The sequence below is a fragment of the Natrix helvetica genome, assembly GCF_964273705.1.
Source record: "Natrix helvetica genome assembly, chromosome: 9".
Classification (NCBI taxonomy): domain Eukaryota; kingdom Metazoa; phylum Chordata; class Lepidosauria; order Squamata; family Natricidae; genus Natrix; species Natrix helvetica.
Genome location: NC_138560.1, coordinates 4,163,472 through 4,189,535, shown reverse-complemented (window position 1 = coordinate 4,189,535; position 26,064 = coordinate 4,163,472). Strand labels below are relative to the sequence as shown.

Here is a 26,064-nt window from a genome sequence, read left to right as displayed (position 1 = left end):
GATGTGGCAGGGTATGGGGAAAACACCAAGTTTCTTCTCTCCATGGCAAGGTTATCTCCAACTAAATTCATTTTTTCCCTAGCTGATAACTTGGCATTGCCCGGGTATTTATTTATCCTGTATTAGACAGGAAAAGGAATGAATTATATTTATAGTGTCAAATCAATCTCCCTTACCAGAGGGAACCCCTTGTGGAGGCATTACCATGGCAGCTCCACTGTGCTGTACAATAGAAGCCGTTTTAAGGCACAACAGGCTGTATCTTAACAGAACTTGAATCCAAAATGCACACTATCACTATCAAAAGTACTGTGATTTGACACTATAGAGTGTATATTTCATTCCTTTTCATTTCAGCAGCCCAGGCGTTTCAGAGTTATGCTGGAACACACAGACCCCCCCCCCAAGGGATGTTAGGGGTGTCTTACCCCCAAAATATTTTTTTCCAGGGAGTAAGTCATCTGTGTACCAACTTTGGTTGAAATTGCTTGAGGCATTCGAGAGTTATGCTGGAACACACCCACCCATTCATTTATATAGGCTAACATATAAAGTTATATGTTTATATATAACTTATATAAATACAATATAATTATTTATATAGGTTGACTAAAGGCCAGGGAAGGAAGAGCCAAGACGGTCAAAGTCCCTTCTGGTGGAGTTCTTGAATGCTCTCTTAAGCTTGGTGGTTCCTGTGTAGAGTTGGGTCATGAAACAAGAAGATCATCAAGGTCAGAGAGCACCAAGAAGTCCACCGTTCAATCCCAAGCTACAGATTCGCTTCTGTTGAATGGTCCTTCCATATGAAACCTTTAAAGAACTTCAAGAAAGTCCAGATCATGGAAGATCAACGGAAGGCCATTGTTGATTTGACAAAAGGGACTGGAGCTTTCTAGATCTTCTAGCTCTTCTCATATCTCCCATGGTTCAACCCACCTACCTTCCCTTCCTACCTGAGTCCAGGTCCGGAACATCCAAGCCAAATGCAGAGGTAGACAAAGTAGGCCAACAACTCCCCCGCCTCCCCACATGCCTTCTTCATGCTTGTATCCATGTAGCAGAAGCTCAACGGAGGTGAAGAACCATTTCTCCAAATGATCATCCGGCCAAATCTCACCACCTCTGGGGAGCTGTGGGGTTTCATCCCTCCACCCCCCTACCCCACCACCCCCCTTTGAAACTATCATGGTATATAGCAGCAGAAATCCCAGGTGATTCAGGGTTTGGGGGCAAATGAGGATAGAGGGAGAACCGCAGAAGGACAGGGGAGAAGAAGAGAGGTGAATCCCAAGGTGCCAGGAGTAAAGTCAGAGAAGAATTCTTCCCTTGGAAACAGGAGCCAGAGCAGCTGGGAAAAAGCCCACCCCGAACCTCAAGAGCATGCAGGAATTTCCCAGGATGCATTTGGCCTGTGGATGGAGACACCTACTCTCCTATGCTCTGGCTCTACAGCAGTGTTTCTCAACCACCGACATTTTAAGACCCGTAGACTCCCAAACTCCCAAAATTACCCAGTCATGCAGGAATTTCCCAGGATGCAGTTGGGCTGTGGATGGAGAAACATGCTCTCCTACACTCCGGCTTTGAAGTGGTGTTTCTCAACTGCTGGCATTTTAAGAGGTGTGGACTTCAACTCCCAGAATTCCCCAGCCAGCTGGCTGGGGAATTCTGGGAGTTGAAGTCCACACCTCTTAAAATGCCAGCGGTTGAGAAATACTGCTCTAAAGAGTGCAGGGAAATCTCCTCCACCTTTTCTCCAGTGTTAGAGAGGCTCCCCGAAATCGTGAGACGACGTGTTAGTAGTGAGAAGACTGTATCACAAATACAGGCATGCGTCACACAGATCCCGGCCCGGCCCAAGGGCTGATACTTACTGCGGCCGGGTGCCGAGGGTATGTTTCCATTGGATGTGTGCTGTTCCGCCTTCCTAAATAAACAGCAGACACGTATGACCCCAAACGAAGTGGGGATCCCTTTCCCGACACAGCCAGCAAGTTATTTGACGTCCTGCACTTCTAACCCCCTCCCCACGTCTTAGAAAATTAACAACAGGTAAGTTGGATGTCCATCTTGGCTGGAAATTCTAGTCCCACCTAGGTGCCCTCCAGATGTGCTATAACTAAAACTCCCAGAATTCTCACAGTCAGCCCTTACATATCTGCATGGCATAAGATCAATGTGAGTTAAAACGTTTGGTCGCTATTTCCTTGCTAATACCCCAAATTGTCATTTCGGCACTGTCCCTTAGATTTCTCCCCTTAATTTGACCTTCAACCCCCTTCCTCCCCAATTAGGCTCTTTCAAATATTATAATTGCAAATATGACTTAAAACAAAAGATTCGCAAATGCTATGCACATTGCCCTCCTCCCCCAAGAAATCCAGTGCCTTAACATTTTATAATACTTGATATCAGGAAAGACTCCGGTTTTTCCCCAAAGATGAACGGGGACTACAACTCCCAGTATCCCCCAGCCAGCACACCTGTTGGCTCATCCACGGGGATTACAGCTCCACGTACCTGAAAGGACTCAAAAATTGAAACGTTGATGTGCCCAGCAGAGGTTAGCTTGTTCTTACGGCCCATTGTACTTCGGTCTATGAGAATGATTAGATTCAGCAATAGGCACTGAATCTAATCCCAGATCCCCAGGGATACTGGGATGTGGATACTTGCTTTGCTCCTTAGTGGATCCCATTTTTGAATCTAGTAAGCCTCGTTAGAGCTGGTGGGCCCTGCCATTTGCCCCCTCAAGAGCTTCCAAAGGATTGTACCAAGGTAGATTTTGATCCAAGGTGAAGGAGGAGGAAACAGTTGATGAGATTGGTGCCACCAGCCCCTTAAGTCCAAAGTTAAGTGAAACCAGGCACCCACAGGAGGAAGGACCTCGAGAAGTTCGAGAAGATGATGCACCCAATTCGGAATGCCGACTCGGTGGGAGACTTACCAACAGGAAGCCTTGGTCCACAGGAGGTACACAACGATTACGCAAAGCATCAGTCCGGCCACAGAACCGATAGTTGTCCCAGCAATGGCTGCAACCGACATGCGGGGCTGTATCGCACTCTCGTCTGTCAGAGAAGACACGTGAAGGTTGGAGAGCACATAGCCATGGACTTCTCTATTTTCTTGGGTAAATCAATGGGGGAAGGGCGGGTAGATTTCATTGGAAGTCCTACTCTATGGCTGGTAACTTCTGAACATGAAGCTACTGTAAGATGGGAATCGAACAGAATAACAGGGTTGGAAGGGACATTGATCCAACCCTCTCCTCAAGCAGGAGAGGAGACCCCATACCATTTCAGACAAATGATTGTCCAATGTTTTCTCCCTCCCTCCCCCTGCTTTATTTATTTTATTTGTATAACTTTCCATTTCTACCAAAGTGTGGGATCTGGGTTTTGGACAATCAAAATCCACATATTTGTTACAATATTCATCACAATACTATTCATAATGCAACTACATATCAATGAAATTACAATAGTACATAACATCTTCATTATCAAATTCTCTCCACATTAGCATTTTCCTCTTTTTTGTATCTCCTTGTTTCTAACTTCTGTTTCTATTGTCTAACCATTGGTTGAATACATCCCACGTCAGGAAGTATTCCGTTTCTTCTTCATCCTTAATAATGAGCGTTAATCTGCCCATTTCTGCGCATTCTAATTACGCTCTCATCTGACGGTATTTCATCATTTTTCTATTGATGCGCAAATACAATTCTAGCTGCAGTCAATATATGTCAAACCAGATATATAGTCTCCTTGTCGTATTTTTCTGGCAGAATGCCCAACAAAAATATCTCAGATTTCTCTTCTTCAAAATCTCCAGTGATGGAGTACCTACCACTTCTGGAGGCAAGTCATCCCCCTGGTTAATTGTTCTCACTGTCCCGAATATTTCAATGGCGCTTTAGCCCTGACACCATCTGAAGAATAGACATTTTTCTAGTACTCTACAGTGTTTCCCAAGCTTGGCCATTTTTTGGGGATATGGACTTCAACTGCACAAATTCTTACTGCTAGCCGTGCTGGCAGTGGGATTCTGAGAGTTAAAGTCCACCTATCCAGAAATGATCACGGTTCGGGAACTCTGCCTTGGTGGGAGAAAGGATAATATCAAAAGCTTTGGATGCTGGCACAATCTCGTACGCCAAAAGACTAGCTTGTCACCTCTGCTTTCCACACCTCATTTAGCTTCTGAACACTGACACACAAGGAGAAGTTGTGACACTGCAGGAGATAATGTGAGAATGATGGCTTTTGCCATACTTGCTCAAAACAATCCCAGTGAACTCTTAGGCGCAGAGGAGAAGGAATTGCACGACTACCTTATTTAAAAGTTTACGGTCATACTAGATTTGCAAATGCTTATCAATTGGTAGTGCTAAAACAACACAACAAAGATTTCCATGGCACAAATGAAAAAGCATTTAATATCTATACACTATTAAAACTCTCTTTCCGGTAAGCTTTAACTGGGCAAAACGGTGCATCACAAGACAAAAGAGTTTGAACCAAGTTTCCTCAAATAAGTAACTTACAGAATACACCCAAACTCCGGAACCCATGATTCCCAAGGTATTAAAATGTTTATGAAATATTTCGTAACATAAAATGATCACCAAACAATTTATGGCAAAATGTAGGAGAAGGAGTGGCAGGGCCAAGGGTTGGAGTCAAGAGAGCAATCAGCCTAGTATCTCTATGCAGTTACAAATGGATTAATTTAACTCTCTTGAATTCCTTTGACCTTCATCTGATGCCAAGATAAGGCTAAGTGTTAGTTAAGAATATTCCCGTGCATAGGTTGCTTAGCAAAACATCTGTTTAATTGGACCTTCACATCTGGATCTGATATTTCACACCTGACACCTTATACAATATGTCGTAAAATATTTCCTGATCTGATGCGGTGCTATACAATTCAACATGAGCTATTTTCCAGACAAATAGGTCTCTGAACATATCACAACTATCCCAGTAAAGACCATACATCAGAAGTACTGTCAAGATATTGAGGAAGCTAGTAATGAAATATCTCTGAATTTAGCAGGAGATGGGCTGTTTGGCCTCTTTTAACATTATCCCCATAACAACAGTCCTGTGAGGTAAATTTGACCAATGGCCCAGTCACCCACCAAGCGTTCAGGTTCAAGGTGGACTTGAAACTTGGTTCTTATCTTAAACCCCTGTTTGGGCAGGGGATCAGACTAGAAGACTTCCAAGGTCTCTTCCAACTCTGTTATTCTGTTATTAACCAGGTAAAACCTTGCTGGGTATTTCAAGGCCATCCAAGGTTGGCTGGGTGTTATCATTCTCCTTGTTTCTGACCCAGCCTTAGCAGAAACAAGAATCAGACTCCTTGTCCCCAAACCCCCCTCTTTATTTATCTTCTGTGAATTAATGGCATTCACACACTGAAAAGTCCAGGCAATAGTCCTTCAAAGGGTTAACTGCAGTAACAGACCTTATCAGTTTCTTGAGATAATTGCCAGACCAGGAGCTTCCAGGCCAAAGCTGTAAATTAAGTTCTGGCAAGCAGTCTTTGTGGCATGAAACACAATGAGCAGAATCTTCAGAAATAAGAACTGTTGTCTCCTACGACCACCACTCCCCTCTCCTTCTATTATTCCCCAGCCCGGCAGGGTTGGGGGCACTCAGTGTCCATGTGTGCCTTGCTTCCTGAGTCAGCTCCTTGTCCTCAGTTGTTCTCCTCTCCTAACTGCTTTGTGCATACGCGCATCTGGAACAGGCTGCAGCTGTTCTTCCTCCCCACTTATCTCCACCTCCGAAGGCAGCTGCCTCTCCGGTGGCTGGAAAATGTCGGATGACTGGGGCTCTATCTCTGTGTCAGATGCTGAGCATCCATCAGAGCCTTCCCCAGACTCCAGAACTGGCCCAAGTTCCTCCCCAACCTCCTCATTGTCCGAGTCTGCTGCCAGCTCTGCTGGCAGCTGGCGGGCCATAACAGTTTCTTTGTTTTCCTTTAAAGACGTTTCGCTTTTCCTCTAGAAAATGAAGAAGCTTCTTGGGTGAGAAGCGAAAGGTCTTCAAGGAAAAATGAAGAAAGTCCAGTTGACTCTTGAAAAACCACCTTTTGGACAAACACAACCTGGTGATTGAAAATCTCCATTGACATTCCCTCGTTAGATAGCAGATTGCAAATCCTGGGAAAGAATGAAAACAACAACAACAACGAGGTATGGTAGCATCTCCTGTTATGGTTTCCTGCCATGGGCAGAGGGTTGGACTAGAAGATCTCCAAGGTCCCTTCCAGTCTTAGGATTCTATCATTCTATCTCCTCCAACATCACCACATCCACAGTGGCTCCTGTTAGCTCAATTCTTAAAGTCACAACAAGATCAACCAACTCACAGAGAACCTGAAATACAATGCAATATAACAGGTATTATATGCACCTTACTCCAAAGACACCTTTCTAATACCTTCCCAACCAACATTCTACCTGACAAACAGACCACAAACCACCTATGCATGCCCCAGTCCAGAGCATTAGTAACCAATGTTCAAAAAAGGTATTTTGGGAGAAAGTCCAATTTTTATTCAGCAGCAAAGATAAAGGCCTCGATTGGTACTCCCAACTCCCACAGAGAAAGTCAATTTTTCTATGTTGCAAGGTGTGTGCAGTGACAGAGTAGCTTTGTAAATCAAAAACTACCCAACCACAATTTTATTTACTTTGCTTTTCTTATCTGTTTCTCTTTTCTTTAACTAGCCTGCCGAGGTTGGCAAAGAGAAGTGAAAAATGGACGTTATCTCCCACTGTTCCGTTCCACTTCTGCATCTGGAATTTCTGACAATTATTTTTTCCCCTCAGGGCATGGAATATATATCTATTTTTGCTGTTTGCTTGTCTCCCAAATGCATTTTTCAACTGGGAAGGTTTGAACAACAAAGCATGAAAAGCACATTATTTGCAACACAGTGAAGTGTAAAGAACAAAAATAATACATCAATAACACCGCTATAAAGAAACGATGACATTCGTTACAGGAGGGATTTAGTGGCACCGTTTCCGATGAATGCGTTTTAAAAAACACTATATCCTTTTTAAAAGGCATTCTGCCTTTTATTGCATTGAAAATGGTTAGCTGGAAAAGGAGCCGCCCAATTCTTCCAGATTTATTTAGCACCAGAGATTACGCTAACTCTCCTCTTACAATACATGGCAGCAATTAAAACGTGCTGAACTTAAGGGAAAGAAAGTTTAAAGAGAAAATAAAATCAAATATAAAATCCATGATATGCCAATATAAAATTAATCCAGTCCTAAAACCTAAATGCAGAGCAGTGTTTCTCAACCCTGGCTACTTTAAGCGGTGCGGACTTTAACTCCCAGAATTCCCCAGCCAGCTGGCTGGGGAATTCTAGGAGTTGAAGTCCACACCGCTTAAAGTGGACAAGGTTGAAAAATATGAATGTAGACCAGGGGTGTCAAACACGATTTCCTTGAGGGCGCATGAGGGTTGTGTTGGACCTCGAAGGGCTGGTATGGGCGTGACCAGCTCGATATCACTCATGTCAGTGGTGGCCCAACTGCTCTGCCATTTTTGGCTGCAATTGCCTCCTGCAACCCTCTGCCACTGAAAAAGGAGCTGGGGAGGGCCACCCGCAACCCTCCCCAGCTTGTTTTCACTGGCAGAGGCACCACGGGCCGTTCCTTTGCTGTTTCCGGGGTGGCCCTGTGGACCAGATCCGCCCCCCGTGCCTTGAGTTTGACACCCCTGATTGTTGTGGCCCACCAGGGGCCAACAGAGCTGGTGGAAGACTCAGATAGTGAGGAGGTTGGGGAGGAACATGGGCCAGTCCTGGGGAAGGCTCTGATGAACGCTCTGCATTGGAGGCAGAGATGGGACCAGGGCCGTCTGACAGTTATCAGTTGCCTTTGGAGTCGGTCCTCAGTGGGGCAGAAGAACAGCTGGAGCCTGTTCCCGATGTGCGCATGAGTGGAGCTGCCAGGAGAAGGAAATAGCTAAGGAACAGGGAACTTACTTGGGAGTAAGGCCACAGGTGGACGATGAATGGCGCCTCCCAGAGGAAATAAAAGAGGTGCAAAAGGGAAGTGGAGTTTGCAGGAGACATTTAGTTCAATTCGTTAGGGCGAAGATCTGTTCCTGAGGTCTTGACAAGTTTCGTGGCATTTGGAGGACATCAGCCTGACAGCTCTCCAAGCCTGATAAAGGCCTGTAGTTGTGAAATCTCTTGAAAGACTGTTGGCCGGGACTTTGCTGGAGAGGAATTCACTTTCAACTATATAAAAGGTGACGGGACGAGGAGTTGGCTTTGTGCTCTTGGGAAGCCTAGATCAAAACACTGATCTAGACCATATAGATTAGAAACATATGACCCCCCATTCTCAGACTATAAACACATTTTATAAACAAATATAAGCTCTTTGCTGAGCTCTGTACTCTACACCAAAAGATCTGTTCATAAAGGTACTTGTACTCAGTTGATTACAGTGTAATCTGGAACGATAGAATATATAAACCTGGGTTCACACCGCCCTTTGACGTGGCTACCCTTGTCCTACTATCCTGCCCGGGATATAATCCCTAGCTCCAAATCATTTGGCCCATGAAGAACTCGGATGAGCCAGAAACTTGTGAGGAACCAGAAAGGATCATGCATACGGTGGTCGATTCCAAGAAACGGGACTTCTCACCTGTCAATTTCACATAGACAGAGACCGAAGTGGTATGCTTGGTGAAGGGGTTCGTGGCCCGGCAGCTGTAATTGCCTTCTTCCTCCCAGTCCTTCAAGTGAAGATTGAGCGTGTCATCCATCCCATTCTTGACCGTGTTATTGAAGAACCACTCAAAGGTGGCCTGAGGCACGGATTCCGCAGAACACTGGAGAACCAATTCGGAACCCAACGGTTGCACTATGATTCCTGACTGGTTCAACTGAGCAGACCTGGGTCCGTCTAAAAAGGAAAGGAGGTAGAATCAGGGCAAAGGGGTGGAAGAGAAGAAGGCCCAGCTGGTAAGCAGGAGGAACGTACCCCACCCCACAAATCAGCAAGATTATTAGGGCGCCGTTGGGGGGGTCAGGAATGGGGCTGATCATGATTCCAACATGAATTTTGGTGGTGGGGTTCCATCTCCACATCTGAGAAGGTTCCCTCAGGTCTTTGCAGAGGTCCTTCCTTGCAAGGTCTTCTTCAGCTGTCTTCCAAGAAGGTTTGGAGGAAGAGGGCTCATCTTTGGTCAACTAAGAATCCCCTTATTTTTCATTTTGGAGATGGGGAAGAAAACGCTAGTAGCCATATCTTCACCATGGAGCAGGAAGAAAAGCCCTGTCAAAGGGGAGATTACTCACATGCCAGTATAAGTATGCTGGGGTTGCTTGTGGCAGTGCTGAAAAGGTTCCGGGCCGTACAAGTATAAGTCCCTGCGTCTGGTTGTTGGAAATCACGCAGTGTGAGGATTCGGTTTTGATGGTCAAATTCTACATTTGTTGGGAAAGGTTTAGTGTCCTTGGACCAGGTGACGTTGACCGTGGAACTATTGGAGGTGCTACAATTCAGTGTGACACGGGAGTTCTCAGGCACCAGACATTCCGGAGGCCACAGGTTTGGCTTTGAGAGTTTCTCTGCGCACAAAACACAACAAGGGTCATATACGGAGTACTTACAGCTTCTGATACTTGGCCTGTCCAGTAAGGTCACCATCTAGGATCGCCGGAGTTGAGTGGTTTTGAGAGCTCTCCTAGGAATGGAGAAGCTTACAAAGACTCGGGTGCCTCAAAAATACAACAACAAGAACAACAACAACAATGGGTGTGTCATCTTACCCCCTTCCCCTTCAAGCCAACATGGCCGACGGACCAAGTCAGGGACATGAGTAGCGCCAACAACTTTCTGCTAAGAAGTTCCTGCAAGAATCAGAGATTTGGTTCCACAAAGCAAGCCGTGTGCTGGGAAGACACCCGGTTGGGTTGAGATATGGCTCCTGCCACCCACTTTGAAACCAACAATTAAGTTGAATCATTTAGCACCAGCTTTCAGAAAATGGAGTTTTAATTCTCTTTCCTTCTCTTTAATTGAATAGGCTAGGCATTCTCTCTTATACTGGTTCAGAGAGTGTGGGTTTTTTTTGTTGATAAGGACACTCCAGAAGGTCAACGTCATTGCCCAGAGGATCATTGGTTGCCCAATCTCCTCTTTGGAAGAGCTTTATATCTCCCACTGTCTTAAGAAAGTTCAAAACATCCTTAAAGATCCATCTCATCCTGGGCACCCCCTTTTTTTTTAACTATTACCATCTGGCAGACCGTACAGGGCAATAAAAAAAAGGACAAAGAGGCTGAAAAACAGCTTCTATCCCAGGGCAGTAACTACATTGAATTCTACGGTATAGTGCAATATGAACGCAACATCAAGGGCTTTCAATTCAATTGTATAGAACAGGGGTGTCCAAACTTGGGAACTTTAAGACTTGTGGACTTCAACTCCCAGAATTCCCCAGCCAGCATGGCTGGCTGGGGAATTCTGGGAGTTGAAGTCCACAAGTCTTAAAGTTCCCAAGATTGGACACCCCTGGTATAGAATGTAGAGGATGTGTGTTCTTGCATCTGACTTTTGAACAGGTGACATAAGTCACTTTTTTCAGGGCTGTTTCTAGCTTTGAACGGTCACTAAATGAACGGTTGCAAGTCAAGGACTACCTATGTTTCTTGGTAGTCTTCTTGAGAAAAAAACTGGGCTTTAGCCCAAAATCCATGCCTTGATTGATGCTTGACCAACTCAACCTCCCATCTATTGGTTCAGCAGATCCAGCCACTCCATCGGGCTTTTAAAGCCAGTCCTTTACTTACAACCAAAAATTCAGTTTCTAAGCAAGGCGGTTGTTAAATGAGCAAGCTCTCTAACACTGACCTTTTGCCCCTTTTCGGTCTTAGATTTTAGACTGCACATTTTATGGAGGATTTTAAAAGCCTGGAAGAAAGCTTTTTAAATAAGAAAGTGTTTGTAACCTACTAGTTTATTCCCTTTTCCTGTGTCCTGCTTTCTAACTTTTACTGGGTGCTTCATTTGTTTTGAAAAAGGACCCAGGGACTATTTTGCTACGGGAAGGAGACAATGGAAGACATAAATAATAATTACGCAGCTCTTGTTTTCTTGAAAGAGCTGAACGCATTCAAAACAATCATAAAAGAAAGAAAGAATGAGAGAAAGAAAAGCAATACAAAATACTATTAGAAGAGGGGGAAAATCCTCTTTTTTACTAAATTTCCCTGCATGGAAGACACGTACAGGAATATTATGCAGCTATATTTTCAGCCAAGCAGTGTGGCTCTTTCGCTTTTTAAATAACAATTCTAGTAAGCATTGGCATCGGACTGTTTTTCATAAGCTGAGGATGAGAGGCTTCCTGTGATCAGTGCAGTTTATTGCCAACGTGGACTGCTGCCAACATAAAAGGGCATAATATCAGCAGAATTTTTTTTAAAAAGGAGGGCAGTTAAACACAGTGGCTTCCATCCAGATATGTCTGCATTAGCCAGGATGTTCCCGGGTGGCTCTAGAAACCATCACGCTATCTCATATTTTAGTAATTGAATTTCATGAGTCCAATGAAGGGGGGGGGGGGGAACCCAAGAAAAAAAAAAGATATGTACATTGCAGAGTTGGTTACAATATTATTCAGGATGCCTTATTTTGCTGGTAGGAGTGGTGGGATTTAAATAATTTAACAAGCGGTTCTCTGGCGGGGTAGGCATGGCCAAGTGGTCATGTGACTGGCTGGGTGTGGCCAACTCAATGTCACTCATCACACCCAGCCCTGCTTCCCGCCTCGAAGGCAGAAGTGAGATTCAGCAATTGTGACCGGTTTGGATTAATCCCACCACTGCCTGGCCCCACACCTGCCTGTTTTTTGGGCCATTTTTCAGCCATTTTCAGGGTCGAAAAACAGCTGAAAAATGGGCAGGGGCGGGGCCAGCCAGTGATGGGATTGGGCGGTTTGCTGAACTGGACAGAATTTTAACAACTAGTTTGCTCGAACCGGTGTGAAGCGGCCGAATCCCACCTCTGGCTGGTATGTATGTCCGGGTGTTGAAATTATGATATTGGGGAAAATCAACTCCCTCATAACCATTTTAGAAACACTGGGACGATCTGGGAGGAGACACAGTTGAAAGGGTGGATCAGGTCAGCCTCAAAACCAAGAAAGCATTTACAGATGCCAGGAAATATTTAAAAAAAGAGCACCCAAACCCTTGGAGGAATCATCTTTAGATATCATCGTTCTCATTAGCTTCTTCCCTTCGGTCTAATTTGCTGTTTAGCTTCTCTTGCCAAGAAGTAATCTTACAATGGTACAAAAGTCCTAGAAGGCACGTTATAAGATCACCAGGGACAATAGAAAGCACCAAGCATCGGTCTGGTGAAAACCTCCCAGAGGCTGGTGGAAACCAGAATCAACTTCTACTCTTTTCAAGGACGTACAGATGTAGGATCAAACTGCCTGATCTTATCATTTTCATCCAGTTCCACATTTCTAGCAGTGTCTGATCATAAGCTCTCAGTGTTTCTTCTGGGCAGGAGTTCATATGGTGGAACATCTACCAGCAAAGCAGAAGTTAGCAGAATTACAGAGCTGGAAAGGACCTCAGAGGTCTTCTAGTCCAACCTGTTGCTCAAGAAGGAGATCCTATACCATTTCAAACAAATGACTGTTCAATCTCTTCTAGAAAACCTCCATTGCTGGAGCATTAACTGTCCTCCTCCTTAGTTCTAGGTTGCTTCTCTCCTTGATTAGTTTCCATCTGTTGCTTCAAGGGCTTTGGAGAAGAGATTGACTATTAATGTGAAGTTACTCTCCTAAAGCTTAACTGCCATTAACATAACCTGATTACCCCACGACAGTCATTTTAAAATGGATAAAAACAAATTCATGTACAGGTCTTTTTTGGAATAGAGTCTTACCTTTATTCATTCTTTCGAGGACTTTCGAGAACTAAGACTAATGGGAAAGGAATGATCAGACACAACTTTCAACCTTCAGAATTATTCTATTTATTACAGATAAAACTTTCTAAAGTTGAACATCCCCAAAGCGACGAGCAGGTATCCAGTCCTAATGACTTTCTAACATGGTGGGTGTTTGCTGCTAAGATAATATTAGAAAACTGCAACGATAAAATTAGACATGTTCTCCGTAAGAGAAGTGAACGGTGGGGAAAAAGAAGAAGACGACGCATGGATGTTTTTCTAAACTCCAGTTCCCTCAACATTGTTTAAGGATTATCAAAAGGACAAAAAAAGGAAGAGAAATTACAACACTACATACATAGACAGAATGAAGAAATGCAACAATATCGGAGAAGTCTGAAGCGACAGGAGGCAAGTGAATTTCTAATGCTCATCGCACAAATTTCGCAATTAACATCTTAAGAAAGAACGACAGCAAAAGGTGGTGAACTCCAAACCTTTGAAGGAAACAGTAAAAAAGTTGCATCAAAACTGAAATCCAGTTACAGGACACAAGGATGTATTTTAGGAAGAACAGTCACGAACAGAAACCATACAAGGAGTTGGCTAAAGCAACGAGATTTCATGGGGGGGGGGGGAAAGGCCCCAATAAAAACTGGGGTTCCAGTGTTGACTTTTGAAGATTTCATCGTAAGGCAGACGGTTTAAATCCAAACCCAGTCATGCGGGATCACTTGGGGACAGAACCCCCGTCAACACACCCAGTAGAGTCGTAGACTGAGAAGGAGCTGTCAAGGAAACAAGAATACCCAAACATATACAGTAAATAGAATGGATTGCGAAAAAGAGATAATTGGGACTGGATCTGGATGATTCCAGACAAGTCCCATGGAGATAGGAAATACATAATACAGAACAACAGAGTTGGAAGGGACCTTGGAGGTCTTCTAGTCCAACCCCCTGCTCAGGCAGAAGACCCTGTGCCACTCTGGGCAAATGGCTGTCAAATCTCCATCAATCTCCAGTGATGGGGAATCCAAAACTTCTGGAGGCGAGTCATTCAAATATATAAATTACTCGCCCCAGAAAGATCAACTCAGTTAAGAGAAGTGATTTATGGAGACCAGAAGTCCATACAACCATGAATATACTCACCCAGGACACAGACAGGATGGATTTTAGACTGGGAGAGTTTGGTCTCGTTGTTGGAGGCCTCACATGTATAGGTCCCATTGTTGGCAGAAGACAAGCGTAAGAGCTGATAGATCCCCCCTGAATGTGCAGAGTTCTTGAAGGACCATGTATAGTTGGCGGGTGGGTTGGAGTCAGCTTGACAGGAGAGGGTGAGATTGGAGCCCTCTGCATAAAACTGCCCACTAGGGCTGATGACTGGGGCATCAGGCCCATCTGGAGCAAATATAGGAGAGTTACAGGTTGAAGAAGGCCGGGGAACTTGGGGAGAAAAGTTTTCAGGAGGAACATTTGATCAAAAACCTACGAGATGGAATGACGCATGCTTGTGTCGTTAGCGTGGGTCCACAATGATGTTCTCTGCATTCAGGAATCTCCAACTCTGGCAACTTTATGACTTGTGGACTTCAACTCCCAGAATTCCTCAGCCAGCATAACACACCCGGCTGAGGAATTCTGGGAGTTGAAGTCCACAAGTCATAAAATTGCCAAGGTTGGAGAGCCCTGTTAGATAGGGAAAAGCTGCCCAATACAGAGTTTGTCCTTCATATCCAAGAGCTATTTAGCTCGTCAGCCTAAATAGCAATACCGCTTAGACTTATATACCGCTTCACGGTCCTTTACAACCCACTCTAAGTGGTTTACAGAGTCAGCCTCTTGCCCACAACAATCTGGGTCCTCATTTTACCCACCTCGGAAGGAGGGAAGGCTGAGTGAACCTGGAGCCTGGTGAGATTTGAACTGCCAAATTTCAGGCTGTCAACAGAAGAAGCCTGCAGTACTGCACTCTAACCACTGTGCCACCATGGCTCATATACACCTAGTCCTCAACAATACAAGTAGTCCTCAACTTACGAACACCATTGGGACCAGAATTTCCATTTGTGGTTGTTAAGTGAGTCACATCCAATTTTACCATCTTTTTCATTGTTAAGCAAATCAGTGCGGTCGTTAAGCGAAACCAGCTTCTCCATTGACTTGCTACTACCATTGCCAAGCACCTGAATTCTGATCACGGGACTGGGCAACATGGTTTCCCCCAGGGCTGTTGCAACTTAGCATCGTCGCTAAACAAATGGCCGTAAGTCGAGGACTACCTGAATACCTTCTAGTATTGGAGGTTGTCTCAATATCCATTTAATCTCAGTTTCACGCCTACCAAGAGTTCAAAACCCCAAATTCTTTTCCAAGGAAAAGAGAGAAGGTAGAAAAACTCTGATTTGGCTTTTGAGAATTCAACTTTGGGGCATCTAATGTACGCAGTTCAACCTTCTCAGGGTGGCCAGGGACCCTCCCTTGGGGTACCCAGGCCAGACAGAGAAGCAAAACAGAGAAGCTAACATGGACAGCTAAGCGGCTGGCCAGCTGGAAAGGTGGGGGGGGGGGGGTCCAATTCCTATTGTACGTCATGCAAGTTTCATCAGCCTGATGTTACTTTCTCGAGTTACAGGTGGCCTGTAAGTCAACCCACCTCTCCCCCCAGAAAGCCTTAAACTGCGTTTCAAGAATAATAAGCCCAGGTGGGGCACTGAAGAAACTGGAAAACGAAACTGCCCTTTAAATATGCAGAAGTAGTAATTACTTCTATTGGTTCTTTGGGTGTGGACTTTAAGCAGCAGTTTGCAGAGGGACTGGAGTAAAAAAAGAAGAAATGGTTTTTCACCCTTCCCTAAAATAGCATTTTGGCAAGGTGGCTACCTATTTCATGTAGCAGGTAGAAGTAATAGAAAGGAAGTTGCAAAAAGGTGCACAGAATGCTTCACAATGTTGTAAAGTGTGGCTGGCTTATAACAAGGACTCACATTTTGTCAATTGACATCTCTACTTCAAGGGAAAAAGAAATCCCCTTTGGAGAGAGATTGTGTTGTGTGGTGAAGTTTGTTTGTTTGTTTGTTTGGATTTATATGCCGCCCTTCTCCCAAAGGACTCAGGGCGGCGTACAACATTAAAAAACACACATCCCAAAAGTTAAAAAAAAATTAAATCCATATCCAAAAAACAAACCGAATTTAAAAGACAATACATTTAAAAAATGAGTTAAAATTAACAGGCCAGGCCGCCTTGCTGGAAAAGCCAACTTTTTAGGGCGCGTCGGAAGGACCGGAGGTCAGGGATTATGCAAAGCTCCGGGGGCAGCTCATTCCAGAGGGAAGGCGCTCCCACAGAGAAGGCTCTACCCCTGGGGGTCACCAGCCGACACTGTCTGGCCGACGGCACCCTGAGGAGGCCAACTCTGTGGGATCGCACTGGACTGTGGGAGGCTACTGGTGGCAGTAGGTGGTCTCGCAGGTACCCTGGGCCTAAGGAATAATTGATGGAACATGTTATTCTCTATGGCTGTAGATGAAGGCGGGGTCAAATGTATCATCAGTTTGAATCATTAGTCATTAGGTAAAGGTTCCCCTCGCACATATGTGCTAGTCGTTCCCAACTTTAGGGGGCGGTGCTCATTTCCGTTTCAAAGCCGAGGAGCCAGCGCTGTCCAAAGACGTCTCCGTGATCATGTGGCCAGCACAACTAAATGCCAAAGGTGCACGGAACACTGTTCCCTTCTCACCAAAGGTGGTCCCTGTTTTTCTACTCACATTTTTTACGTGCTTTCGAACTGCTAGGTTGGCAGAAGCTGTGACAAGAAATGGGAGCTCACTCCATTATGCGGCGCTAGGGATTTGAACCGCCGAACTTCCGATCTTTCTGATCGACAAGCTCAGCGTCTTAGCCACCGAGCCACCGGGTCCCTTTGGAATCATTACGCTCCCAAAATTATTTGCCTTAATCATCTGTGGGTCAGATTCTTGTAGTATACGTAACATGTAATAAACCTGAAGGGTTTCGAACTGACTCCTGTTCCTGGTTACATGTCCAGACAATTGTCATCTTGTCACAGACTTCTGTCACCAAGAATTATAATTTCCAGTCCGCACTAAAAATCCTACTCGTTCTGATTTGTTTTAATCACCAAATGTTATTATCGGATGGACCTGATTTTATTTCCTTGACCGCAGGACTATCTGTATTAATTCTAACCCCTTTGAGATAGTTTAGAATAACTATGTCCCCCCCCCTTGCCTTAAGTAAAGGTTTTATTTGCTGATCTATGATGGGGGAATTTTTTTTGAATTGATTGGTTGATTCTGATTGATTGACTGACCAAACTCTGCTTAAGGATTTTAAGAGGTTTTATCTAGGCGGCTGGAGAAATTCCAACTGCCCAAAACAGATGGTGCATTTCATACTACACTGAGGCCTGGGCTGCCCCAGTTTTACCCAGATCCTTGAGGTCCAAGGGACATGGTTGTCCCAGGAATTTTTTTAAATTTCCCACAAAGAAGTGGTGTCCTTCTCCATTCAATTTACAGCTGGCAGGTGACTCTTAACACTGGCTCAGGATTAATGTTTGCAATTATATTATTATATGTAGCCCGAGGTGATCCTGTCATCCTAATGATAGGCTTCTCCTGTTGAGTCAGATTATTATACTTGGGAGTGATGCAATTTCTCAAACGGATTGACTTGTTAGATCAGGGGTGTCAAACTCGATTTCATTGAGGGCCAGGTGAGGATTATGTTTGACCTTGTGGGTGGGATGGGCATGGGCAGGGCGGATGTGGCCAGCTTGACATCACTCCTGTTGGGGGCACCTGTGGCGGACCGAGCGCTCTGCCAGAGAAAATGGGCTCCCGAGCTCCGTTTTCGGCTGCCAGGGCCTCCTGCATGCAGCCCTCCCGAGCACCATTTTCACTGGCAGAGGCTTGAAGGAGGCCCTGACAGCTGAAAACGGAGCTCAGGAGCCCGTTTTGCCGGTAGAAACATTGCAGGATGGTTCTTTGCTATTTATAGTGTGGCCCTGTGAGCCATATCTAATTACCCCCGGGCCGAATCCGGCCCCCGGGCCTTGAGTTTGACACCTGTATTAGATACAAGCTTCACAGCTCCAAATCAAAATGAACCTTGCAAGATGACCTATCTAAACAGTTACTCAAGGGGTTTGGATAACAGTCCAGGTAGTCCTTGACTTACGGCCACAACGGAGCCTCCCACAAATGTCCATTGTTAACAGAGACATTCATTAAGTAAGTCTTGCCCCTTTCCACGACCTTTCTTTCCTCAGTCATTAAGTGAATCACAGCACAGTTGATAAGTTGATAACTCGGTTGTTAAGTGAAACTGTCTCCCTTAGTAATAAACACGAACCAGTTGCCAAGCGTCTTGAGTTTTGATCACAAGGAGGCTGCAAAGAGTAGTCACTGTGAAAAACGGTCCTAAATCACTTTTTTTCAGTGCCGTTGCGTGTTTGAACAGTCACTAAACAAACTGTTGTAAGTTGAGGACTACCTGTAGGGATTGGTGCGTGGCAAGGGAGGGAAAAGTGACTGGATCAAGGGAATGCACTCAGAACACTGGATCCCTCCGTTGAATGGATCTGTTCAACGCCTCTCATATATCCCTAATTTAGAAGTTAGATTCTTACACAAGCGTGCGTGGGGAGCTCGTTCCCCAAAATCCCCAAATCTCTACAATCTCCCCAAGGCAAAACCAGACTTACAAAAGACATTCAGTGTGTAGTTGACGGAGTTCTTAGAGAAACTGTTAATCCCACAGCAAGTGTAGAGGCCCGAGTCCTGACGACTTGTTTTGCTCAAGCTAAGGTTTTGACCATTGCTGCTTAAAGATAGGCGGCCCCCCGCCTGCAGCCTCTGGTTCCCCTTAAGCCAATAGTAGGAAACATTAAAGCCAGAAGCTGTGCAGTTGAGATAGGTTGTGCTATTCTCGACAATCTTGCCAGGGTCTCTGACGGAGATATGATTGATGGCCTCTGTTGGAAAGATTAAAAAAAAAATTGGGACATCATTGTTATTTAAGAAAACGTCTGACGTAATCATAGGACTCTTCATCATGGTTCATTGGCTCAGGACTTCAAGATTTTATCTTGATTTTTCCATTCCGAAGGGACTGGGCAGTCAGATCTGTGGCCGAGTGGTGAGCCTCTATGCATTTAGGAAATGTTGATCAATGGCCAACATACCTCGTAGCTACCCTTGAGGTACAAAGCAGTTGTAAGAGAACAAAAACCAAAAGAAAATGATGGAGAACTTTGATATAAATCAATTCTCTTCCCCTGGACTGCAAGATTTTGTAAAGGCACCTCAAATGTTCCATGGCTAAAATGGGAACTTGGGAAAAGACGAGGCCAAAATTAGGTTCAGCTGAAAATTTAGCCATTTAAAAAAAAAAAGGAAATACGAGGTTTATCTTTTCAGGAACAACATCTGTGTTGCTTCACCGTAAAACAATAGCTGGTTTTCTAACCGCTTCTAAGACATCCCACAACCACCGAGAAGGAAAGTGGTGGAGAGACACTTCAAATGAGGCAAGCTTGGGGCAGATAAAATAAACGGAAGAAAAGAATATCGAACAGGTATAGAGCCCGAGTGAATATCAATGGGTGGGCTTGAAAACGTCGCCAGAAACTGGCCAGTTGTCAGTGCCAAAGTTATAAATGAAACAGGGTTAAAGAGAAGGTACATGAAAAAAGAAGAAAGGCTAACAAAAATTGCACAACTGTTTTAACTATTTGGAGTCTCACACGGCGAGGAAAGAAAATATAAGGTCACAGTGTTGGAAAACACAAGGAAAAGAACTACGTTTGACTAACTATCAGAACAGGCTCAAAATAGGCCAGTATCTGTACTGCAGTGAGCATAAAGGAGAAGCTTTGATGGTGACATGTTGAAGGGGCAACATGTAGGAGCTAATTTCTACTGGAATGACTTTCAGTCATTAGAGGAATCAGGTGGAATCTAGTCTACCAAGATCACAGATACAGAATAAGAGAAGGAATCAAAATAAAAGAGGAAACAGTCTGTTGAGGTAGTCATGGTAAAATCCCAGGGTGGAGTACCATGATAAGAAAACTCAAACCAAAGTGCAGGAAAGTCCAAAATCAAATCCATGCAGAGCGCTGAAAAGGACGTACCGAGATGACAGGAAGCGAAGAAAGAGTCACACCAAAAAAGATACCCAGAGAAATCACCCCACAGCAAGTCCTCCAAAAGATTTGGGTGAGCTTGGCCATCCAAGCTACTCACCCCGAATGCTGATCTCCAATACGATGGCTTTGGAAAGTCCAGTTTCGACATTGTCAACTTTACAAGTATAGTTTCCAGCGTTCTTCCGAGTAAGAGGCTGGGCCAGGTGAGAATCGCTCTGATGTGCCAGAAGTTCTCCGTTAAGATACCAAGAAAACTTTGCAGGTGGATTAGACACGGCAGAGCAGAAGAGGTTGAGAGTGGAATGCTCATTGTAAACTTGTTGTAGGGGGCTGATTACGGGGTGTTCAGGCCCGTCTGGAGCAAACATAGGAAAGTCATATGTTGGGGAAAAAATCATGCTACTTAGGAAAAACTACCAGTGTTATTATGGCATTATGTCTGAAAATGGAATAGGACAACTCCCTGCAGCTAACTTTTGCTGGGAGAAACTTGCTGCAGGACAATTCAACAAATGCATTGATTTTGATGGATCTGTGACCAATAATAACAACATAAAGAAGCTACTCCATAAATAAAAGTTACAATAATTTCGACCAAAAACGTGATCTCCAATAATAAAAAAATACCCAAATGAAACGTTGGCTAATTGTCCTAAACCCGTCTGAAAATAAAATCCTAATTTTGGAGTGTAACCAGAGGTGGGTTGTTCCCAGTTTGGCCCGGATCGGGCAAACCAGTAGTAGCCACGGCAGGAGGCTCCACCCACCCACCTGGAAGCTTTTTGCACATGTGTGCAAGTGTGGGCAGGAGCGCGCCCGAACCGGTAGTAAAAATATTGGCAACCCACCACTGGGGGTAACCATATGCTGGCTCTATATACGGAGAAATCCCAGGGAGTGGAAAACTAGAGGATGTCTGACTAAAACCCAGCAATAACCTTCAAAAGACTACAGAGCTCCCGTTTTCTGGATCCTCTTTTATTTCTTGCTCGTTGTCAAGCTCAAAGCTTTAATGCAAGCTAGTTTTAAGTTCGGTGAAGAAGCTGGCTCCCATTATTCTTTTTCCAAGCATCCATTTGAAGAGCAAAGAGCTTGTTCAATGGTCCTTTGAGGCAGGTTGGGTTGAAGGAGAGCTACTAGGCCAAAAAACCCCTGCTGGTTTTCAAGGCAGTACTTGAAAATAGATAACAGGACTGGATCCTGAATTCAAATCACCAACATTTCCTGCCTTCAGATTCAGCATGAATGTCTTTCAGTTCTCTGGATGAAAGAATCATTGTCACACAGGGCAGGGCAGGGCAAAAAAATAAACAAAATAGAAGGGGCAAAGTCTCATCCTTCCTTGGAGGCAGATTAACCCGGAATCAACTATTCCAAGGAGAGAGAGAGACTATAACCAAACACATGACGAAGGTATCAAATGTATTTGAGGTTGCTTCTCCTTCCTTCTAAAGCCAGCTGTCTTCAGTTAGCCAGGGGACAAAAGATTGTCAAAATATATTTATGTAGGTATCTTGGTACCCAGCTGCTTTGAAACTCATCGAATTTGGTATTCAATGCATCTCAATGAGAAAATTTTGTCCCCGTGCTTGTTATTTGTTTAGTACTAAACACACAAGCTAGAATTTGTCAGTGTCGGTTGCCCTTTCACACAGTAGCTGTTGTCCTGTGCACATCCCCTTGCTGTCTTATTACTAGCTTTTGTGATCATTTTTGTGTACTTTTGAGCTTTTTCCTTCCTTCATCAGTACAGGCAAAGTCTTTAAACTTTTTTTTTTAATCCAAGCATGTCTGAATTTTTAGGTTTATTTCTCATGTAAAGTAATGGTATCTGATCCTATCTTTTTACAGATTGCCTTCAAAATGTGCATTGTCTTTGGTTTGGGAACTCATAACAATTATATATATTATTCCTTATGGGAAAAATGTGCTTAGTACGTATCGTTTTTGCTACTCCTCCTGAAACCAATTAATGATGAGTACTAAGGTACCACTGTATCTTCTATTGAGAGTCTATTAAAAGTCTATTATCCGGTTGTGTCCAACTCATCATCATTTTTTGACTGAGGGACTCAGTGTTGTCAAAAGACATTTTCTGTGGTCACGGGGACAGCATAGCTATTCCCCAAAGGCACATGGAACACTGTTACTGTTAATTAATGGTACCTAATTATCTACTTGCAGTTGCTTTCAAACTGCTAGACGGGCCGGAACTGGAGCAAGTAACGGGAGCTCACCCTGTCTCGTGGTGCTCGGGTCTCCAGTTGACGAGCTCAGTGTCTTTAACCACTGAGCCATCACCCCCCCCCCCCGAGGGTTTATTAAAAGGGGCCAACTGATGGTGAGCCATTAGAGTGGTGCGGTGGCCTAGAGGTGGAGCTCTCGCCTCACAACCAGGAGGCTGTGAGTTCGATCCTAGGTAGAGGCAGATATTTCTCTCTCTGGACAGAATGAGAATATAATCTGCTGAACAAAACTCTGCATTGGCAACAGGGAAGGGCATCTGGCCAGTAAACCCTCAGTTCCATTCAGTTGCCCAGACTCCGACCCGCAAAGAAGATGGACTGGTGGTGAGCCATTGGCTGGATGGGAAGGGACACCTCCAGCCTAAACTTACAGAAGATGTCAAGCTGGTGAGGCTCACTGCTGTTGGCCGAGAAGCTATTTTGCCCAGAACAGGTATAGCTGGTTGCGTCACTCCGAGAAGTTGTAAGGAGCGTGAGGGTCTGGTTGTTGTTTTCCACAAGGACCTTCCCTCCTGCTTCAATCGGTTGGTCTCCCTTCAACCAGGAGTAGGAAACATTGAAACCCAAAGAGGAACAACGAAAAGTGACAGGTTGATTTTCTAGCACATGAGAAGGCCCGGTGACGGTGACTTTAAGGACAGCACCTGTGAGGATAGAAAAGGGGCAGAGGAGACTCCAGATTGCTGGGGAATCAAGTCACCCACCCCCACCACCAATTTTAAACAGATCACAAAGTCCAGGAAAAAGAACCAAGCACCTCTTACAAACAGACACAGATACCAAGGACACATACACAAGGACAATCAATTGGGAAGCATCACAGAGAAACGCACTGTAGGATGACAGCATTTCACAGTTGTAGGAGAAGTCCAGAGACAGAGAAATACAGGTAGTCCTCGACTTACAATTTTCCTTTTAGTGACTGAAGTTACGATGACACTGAAACAGGTGACTAAGGATTATTTTCCACACTTACGACCATGGTCATGCGATCAAAATTCAGATGCTTGGCAACCGGTCGCAGTGTCCCAGGGTTGTGGTTTGGTGACCTTCCGACCGCCATAGTCAAAACGGGGAAGATAGATTCACTTAGCAACCATGTTACTAAGTTAAGAGCGGCCATGATTCACTTAACAAACGGTGGCCAGAAAGGTCGTAAAATGGAATGAAACTGCCTTAACCGCTGTCTTGCTTTGCCATGAAAATGTATTGATCATGTAAGTTGAGGATTACCTGTATTGAGGACTTAAAAAGAGGGGCAAAACAACCAAGGAACCCGTCATCAGAATTACGTGGAAAAATTCCCCATTCCAAGAGTGGCAACATGAGACAGATGCCAATCCCACGGAGGGGAGGGGAGACCACGGAAGGAAGCCACAGATCCCAGCAAATACAGAGAAAGTGTTAAAGCAATGACGGCTAACCTTTTCGTCGCTGCATGCTGAAAGATCATGTATGCACACACCCATAACGCAACGCACGTGTGACAACCCCCACCTGTATGCCCACCCACTCCCGCACATGTGTGCGACCCCCCCGTGCTCCTCCGTGCATGCATACGCGTCTCCCCCTTTCGCCCCGCATACACGGCAGAGACCCGAAAACCAGAAAGCTGTGGAGCTGAGCTGGGGCGACAGCTTGCGTGCCCCCAGAAAGGGCTCTACGTGCCCCCTGTGGCATGGGTGCCATGGGTTCGGCATCACAGTGTTAAAGAATCCGCACATTCGCACGGAAGGCCCTTTCCCAAATGCCCTTTTTGTTTGCCGTTGCTCAGTTCGTTCAGTTTTTTTTTTATGGACCCAGTAAAACACATAACAGATCAATAAAGCGCACCTTAAAAAACAGAGGAATCGAAAGTGAAACCATTCAACCAAAAAGTATCCGACCAACTTTGGCAAGTTATACATATTGCCAAAAGTATTCGCTCCCCCATCCAGATAATCAGAACCAATCCGATCACTTCCATGGCCACAGGGGTATAAAATCAAGTCCCTAGGCAGGCAGGCTGTTGGTACAAACATTGGTGAAAGAAGGGGTCGCTCTCAGGAGCTCAGTGAAGTCCAGCGTGGGACTGTGATAGGATGCCACCTGGGCAACAAATCCAGTCGTGAAATTCCCTCGCTCCTAAATATTCCACAGTCAACCGTCAGCTGTGTTATAAGAACGTGGGAGTGTTTGGGAACGACGGCAACTCAGCCACGAAGTGGTAGGCCACGTAAACTCGTCCAACATCAGTGTGCGACCTCACTGGTCAAAGAATGGTCAAAAAGTCCCATCAACACACTCCTCAACCTTGTGGAGAGCCTTCCCAGAAGAGCTGAAGCTGTTATAGATGCCAAGGGTGGACCGAGGTCATATTGAACCCTATGGATTAGGAATGGGACTTCACTTACAGTAAGTTCACATGCGAGTAAAGGCAGGTGAGCGAATACTTTTGGCAATATAGTGTAGCTAAGGGCTGGGAAAACCTGGCAACCTTTTGCAGCCCTTGGCCCAGTTAACCATCGGTGTTTATGCAAGACATAGGCATTTTATGAGCAGCCATTAAAATAATACAACCTTGTGTTGGCTACTGTGCAATCCTTCTACTGCTTTTTCCATCCCAGGATTACGGTTTGGAGGGCCTGCAGTCAGGATTTAGGTGTCTCAATCACCTGATCAAAGCCTTCCTGGGATTTTGAGGTACATCCGTGATGTAGCTTGGACTGGCGTGTCGCGACTACAATCTTCCAACACCCCCACATGAGAGCCCGGTGTGAACATCTGTACGTTTGTTGGTTTTGCACATCTTATAAAATGTTCCTGTTTTAGGAAAAACCAAACCTGGATTTTGAATGGTTTCGGCTTAAGGTAAAGGTAAAAGTTCCCCTCGCACATATGTGCTAGTTGTTCCCGACTCTAGGGGGCGGTGCTCATCTCCGTTTCAAAGCCGAAGAGCCAGCGCTATCCGAAGATGTCTCCGTGGTCACGTGGTCGGCATGAATAAACGCCGAAGGCGCACAGAACGCTGTTACCTTCCCACCAAAGATGGTTCCTATTTTTCTACTTGCATTTTACCTGCTTTTGAAAACAGCCTCCCCTGGCCCCCCATAGGCCGTCTGGAAGCCGGGAACGGATGTCTCCAAACTTCTGGTAGGCCCGTTGGGCCCATATTTTCCCTTCTCCAGGCTCCAGAGGCTTTGCTGAAGCCTGGGGAGAGTGAAAATGGCGTCCCCTGGCCCTCTGGAAGGCTGAAAATCAGCTGGCCAGAGCATGCATGCGGGCTGCAGCTGACAGTTTGTGTGCCGGCAGATATGGCTTTGTGTGTCACCTGTGGCACATGTGCCATAGGTTCACCACCACAGGTCTAGGGTTTCCTGCCTGAGCAGGTAGTTGGACTAGAAGACCTCCAAGATCCCTTCCAACTCTTGTTATTCTATTCTATTCTGTTCTGTTCTGTTCTATTCTATTCTACTCTTTTCTATTCTATTTTCTATTCTATTCTATTCTACTCTACTATTTTCTATTCTATTCTATTCTATTCTATTTTCTATTCTATTCTATTCTATTCTATTCTATTCTATTCTATTCTATTCTACTCTACTCTATTCTATTTTCTATTCTATTCTATTCTATTTTCTATTCTACTCTTTTCTACTCTACTCTATTCTATTCTCTATTCTATTCTA

At 44.8% G+C, this 26,064-nt stretch overlaps 1 protein-coding gene across 1 annotated transcript in view; it reads right to left on the bottom strand.

Moving 5' to 3' along the window:
* The window catches only part of LOC309396427 (cell adhesion molecule CEACAM6-like), a 44,499-nt gene that overhangs the window by 3,401 nt on the left and 15,034 nt on the right, over positions 1 to 26,064 (bottom strand). Inside the window, exons 3-6 of the mRNA XM_081961542.1 lie at positions 9,352 to 9,624; positions 8,696 to 8,956; positions 2,948 to 3,071; positions 1,875 to 1,927 (exon numbers count right to left, since the gene is read on the bottom strand). Coding sequence (XP_081817668.1) covers positions 1,875 to 1,927; positions 2,948 to 3,071; positions 8,696 to 8,956; positions 9,352 to 9,624 — 711 coding nt within the window. The remainder of the gene's footprint in view (positions 1 to 1,874; positions 1,928 to 2,947; positions 3,072 to 8,695; positions 8,957 to 9,351; positions 9,625 to 26,064) is intronic.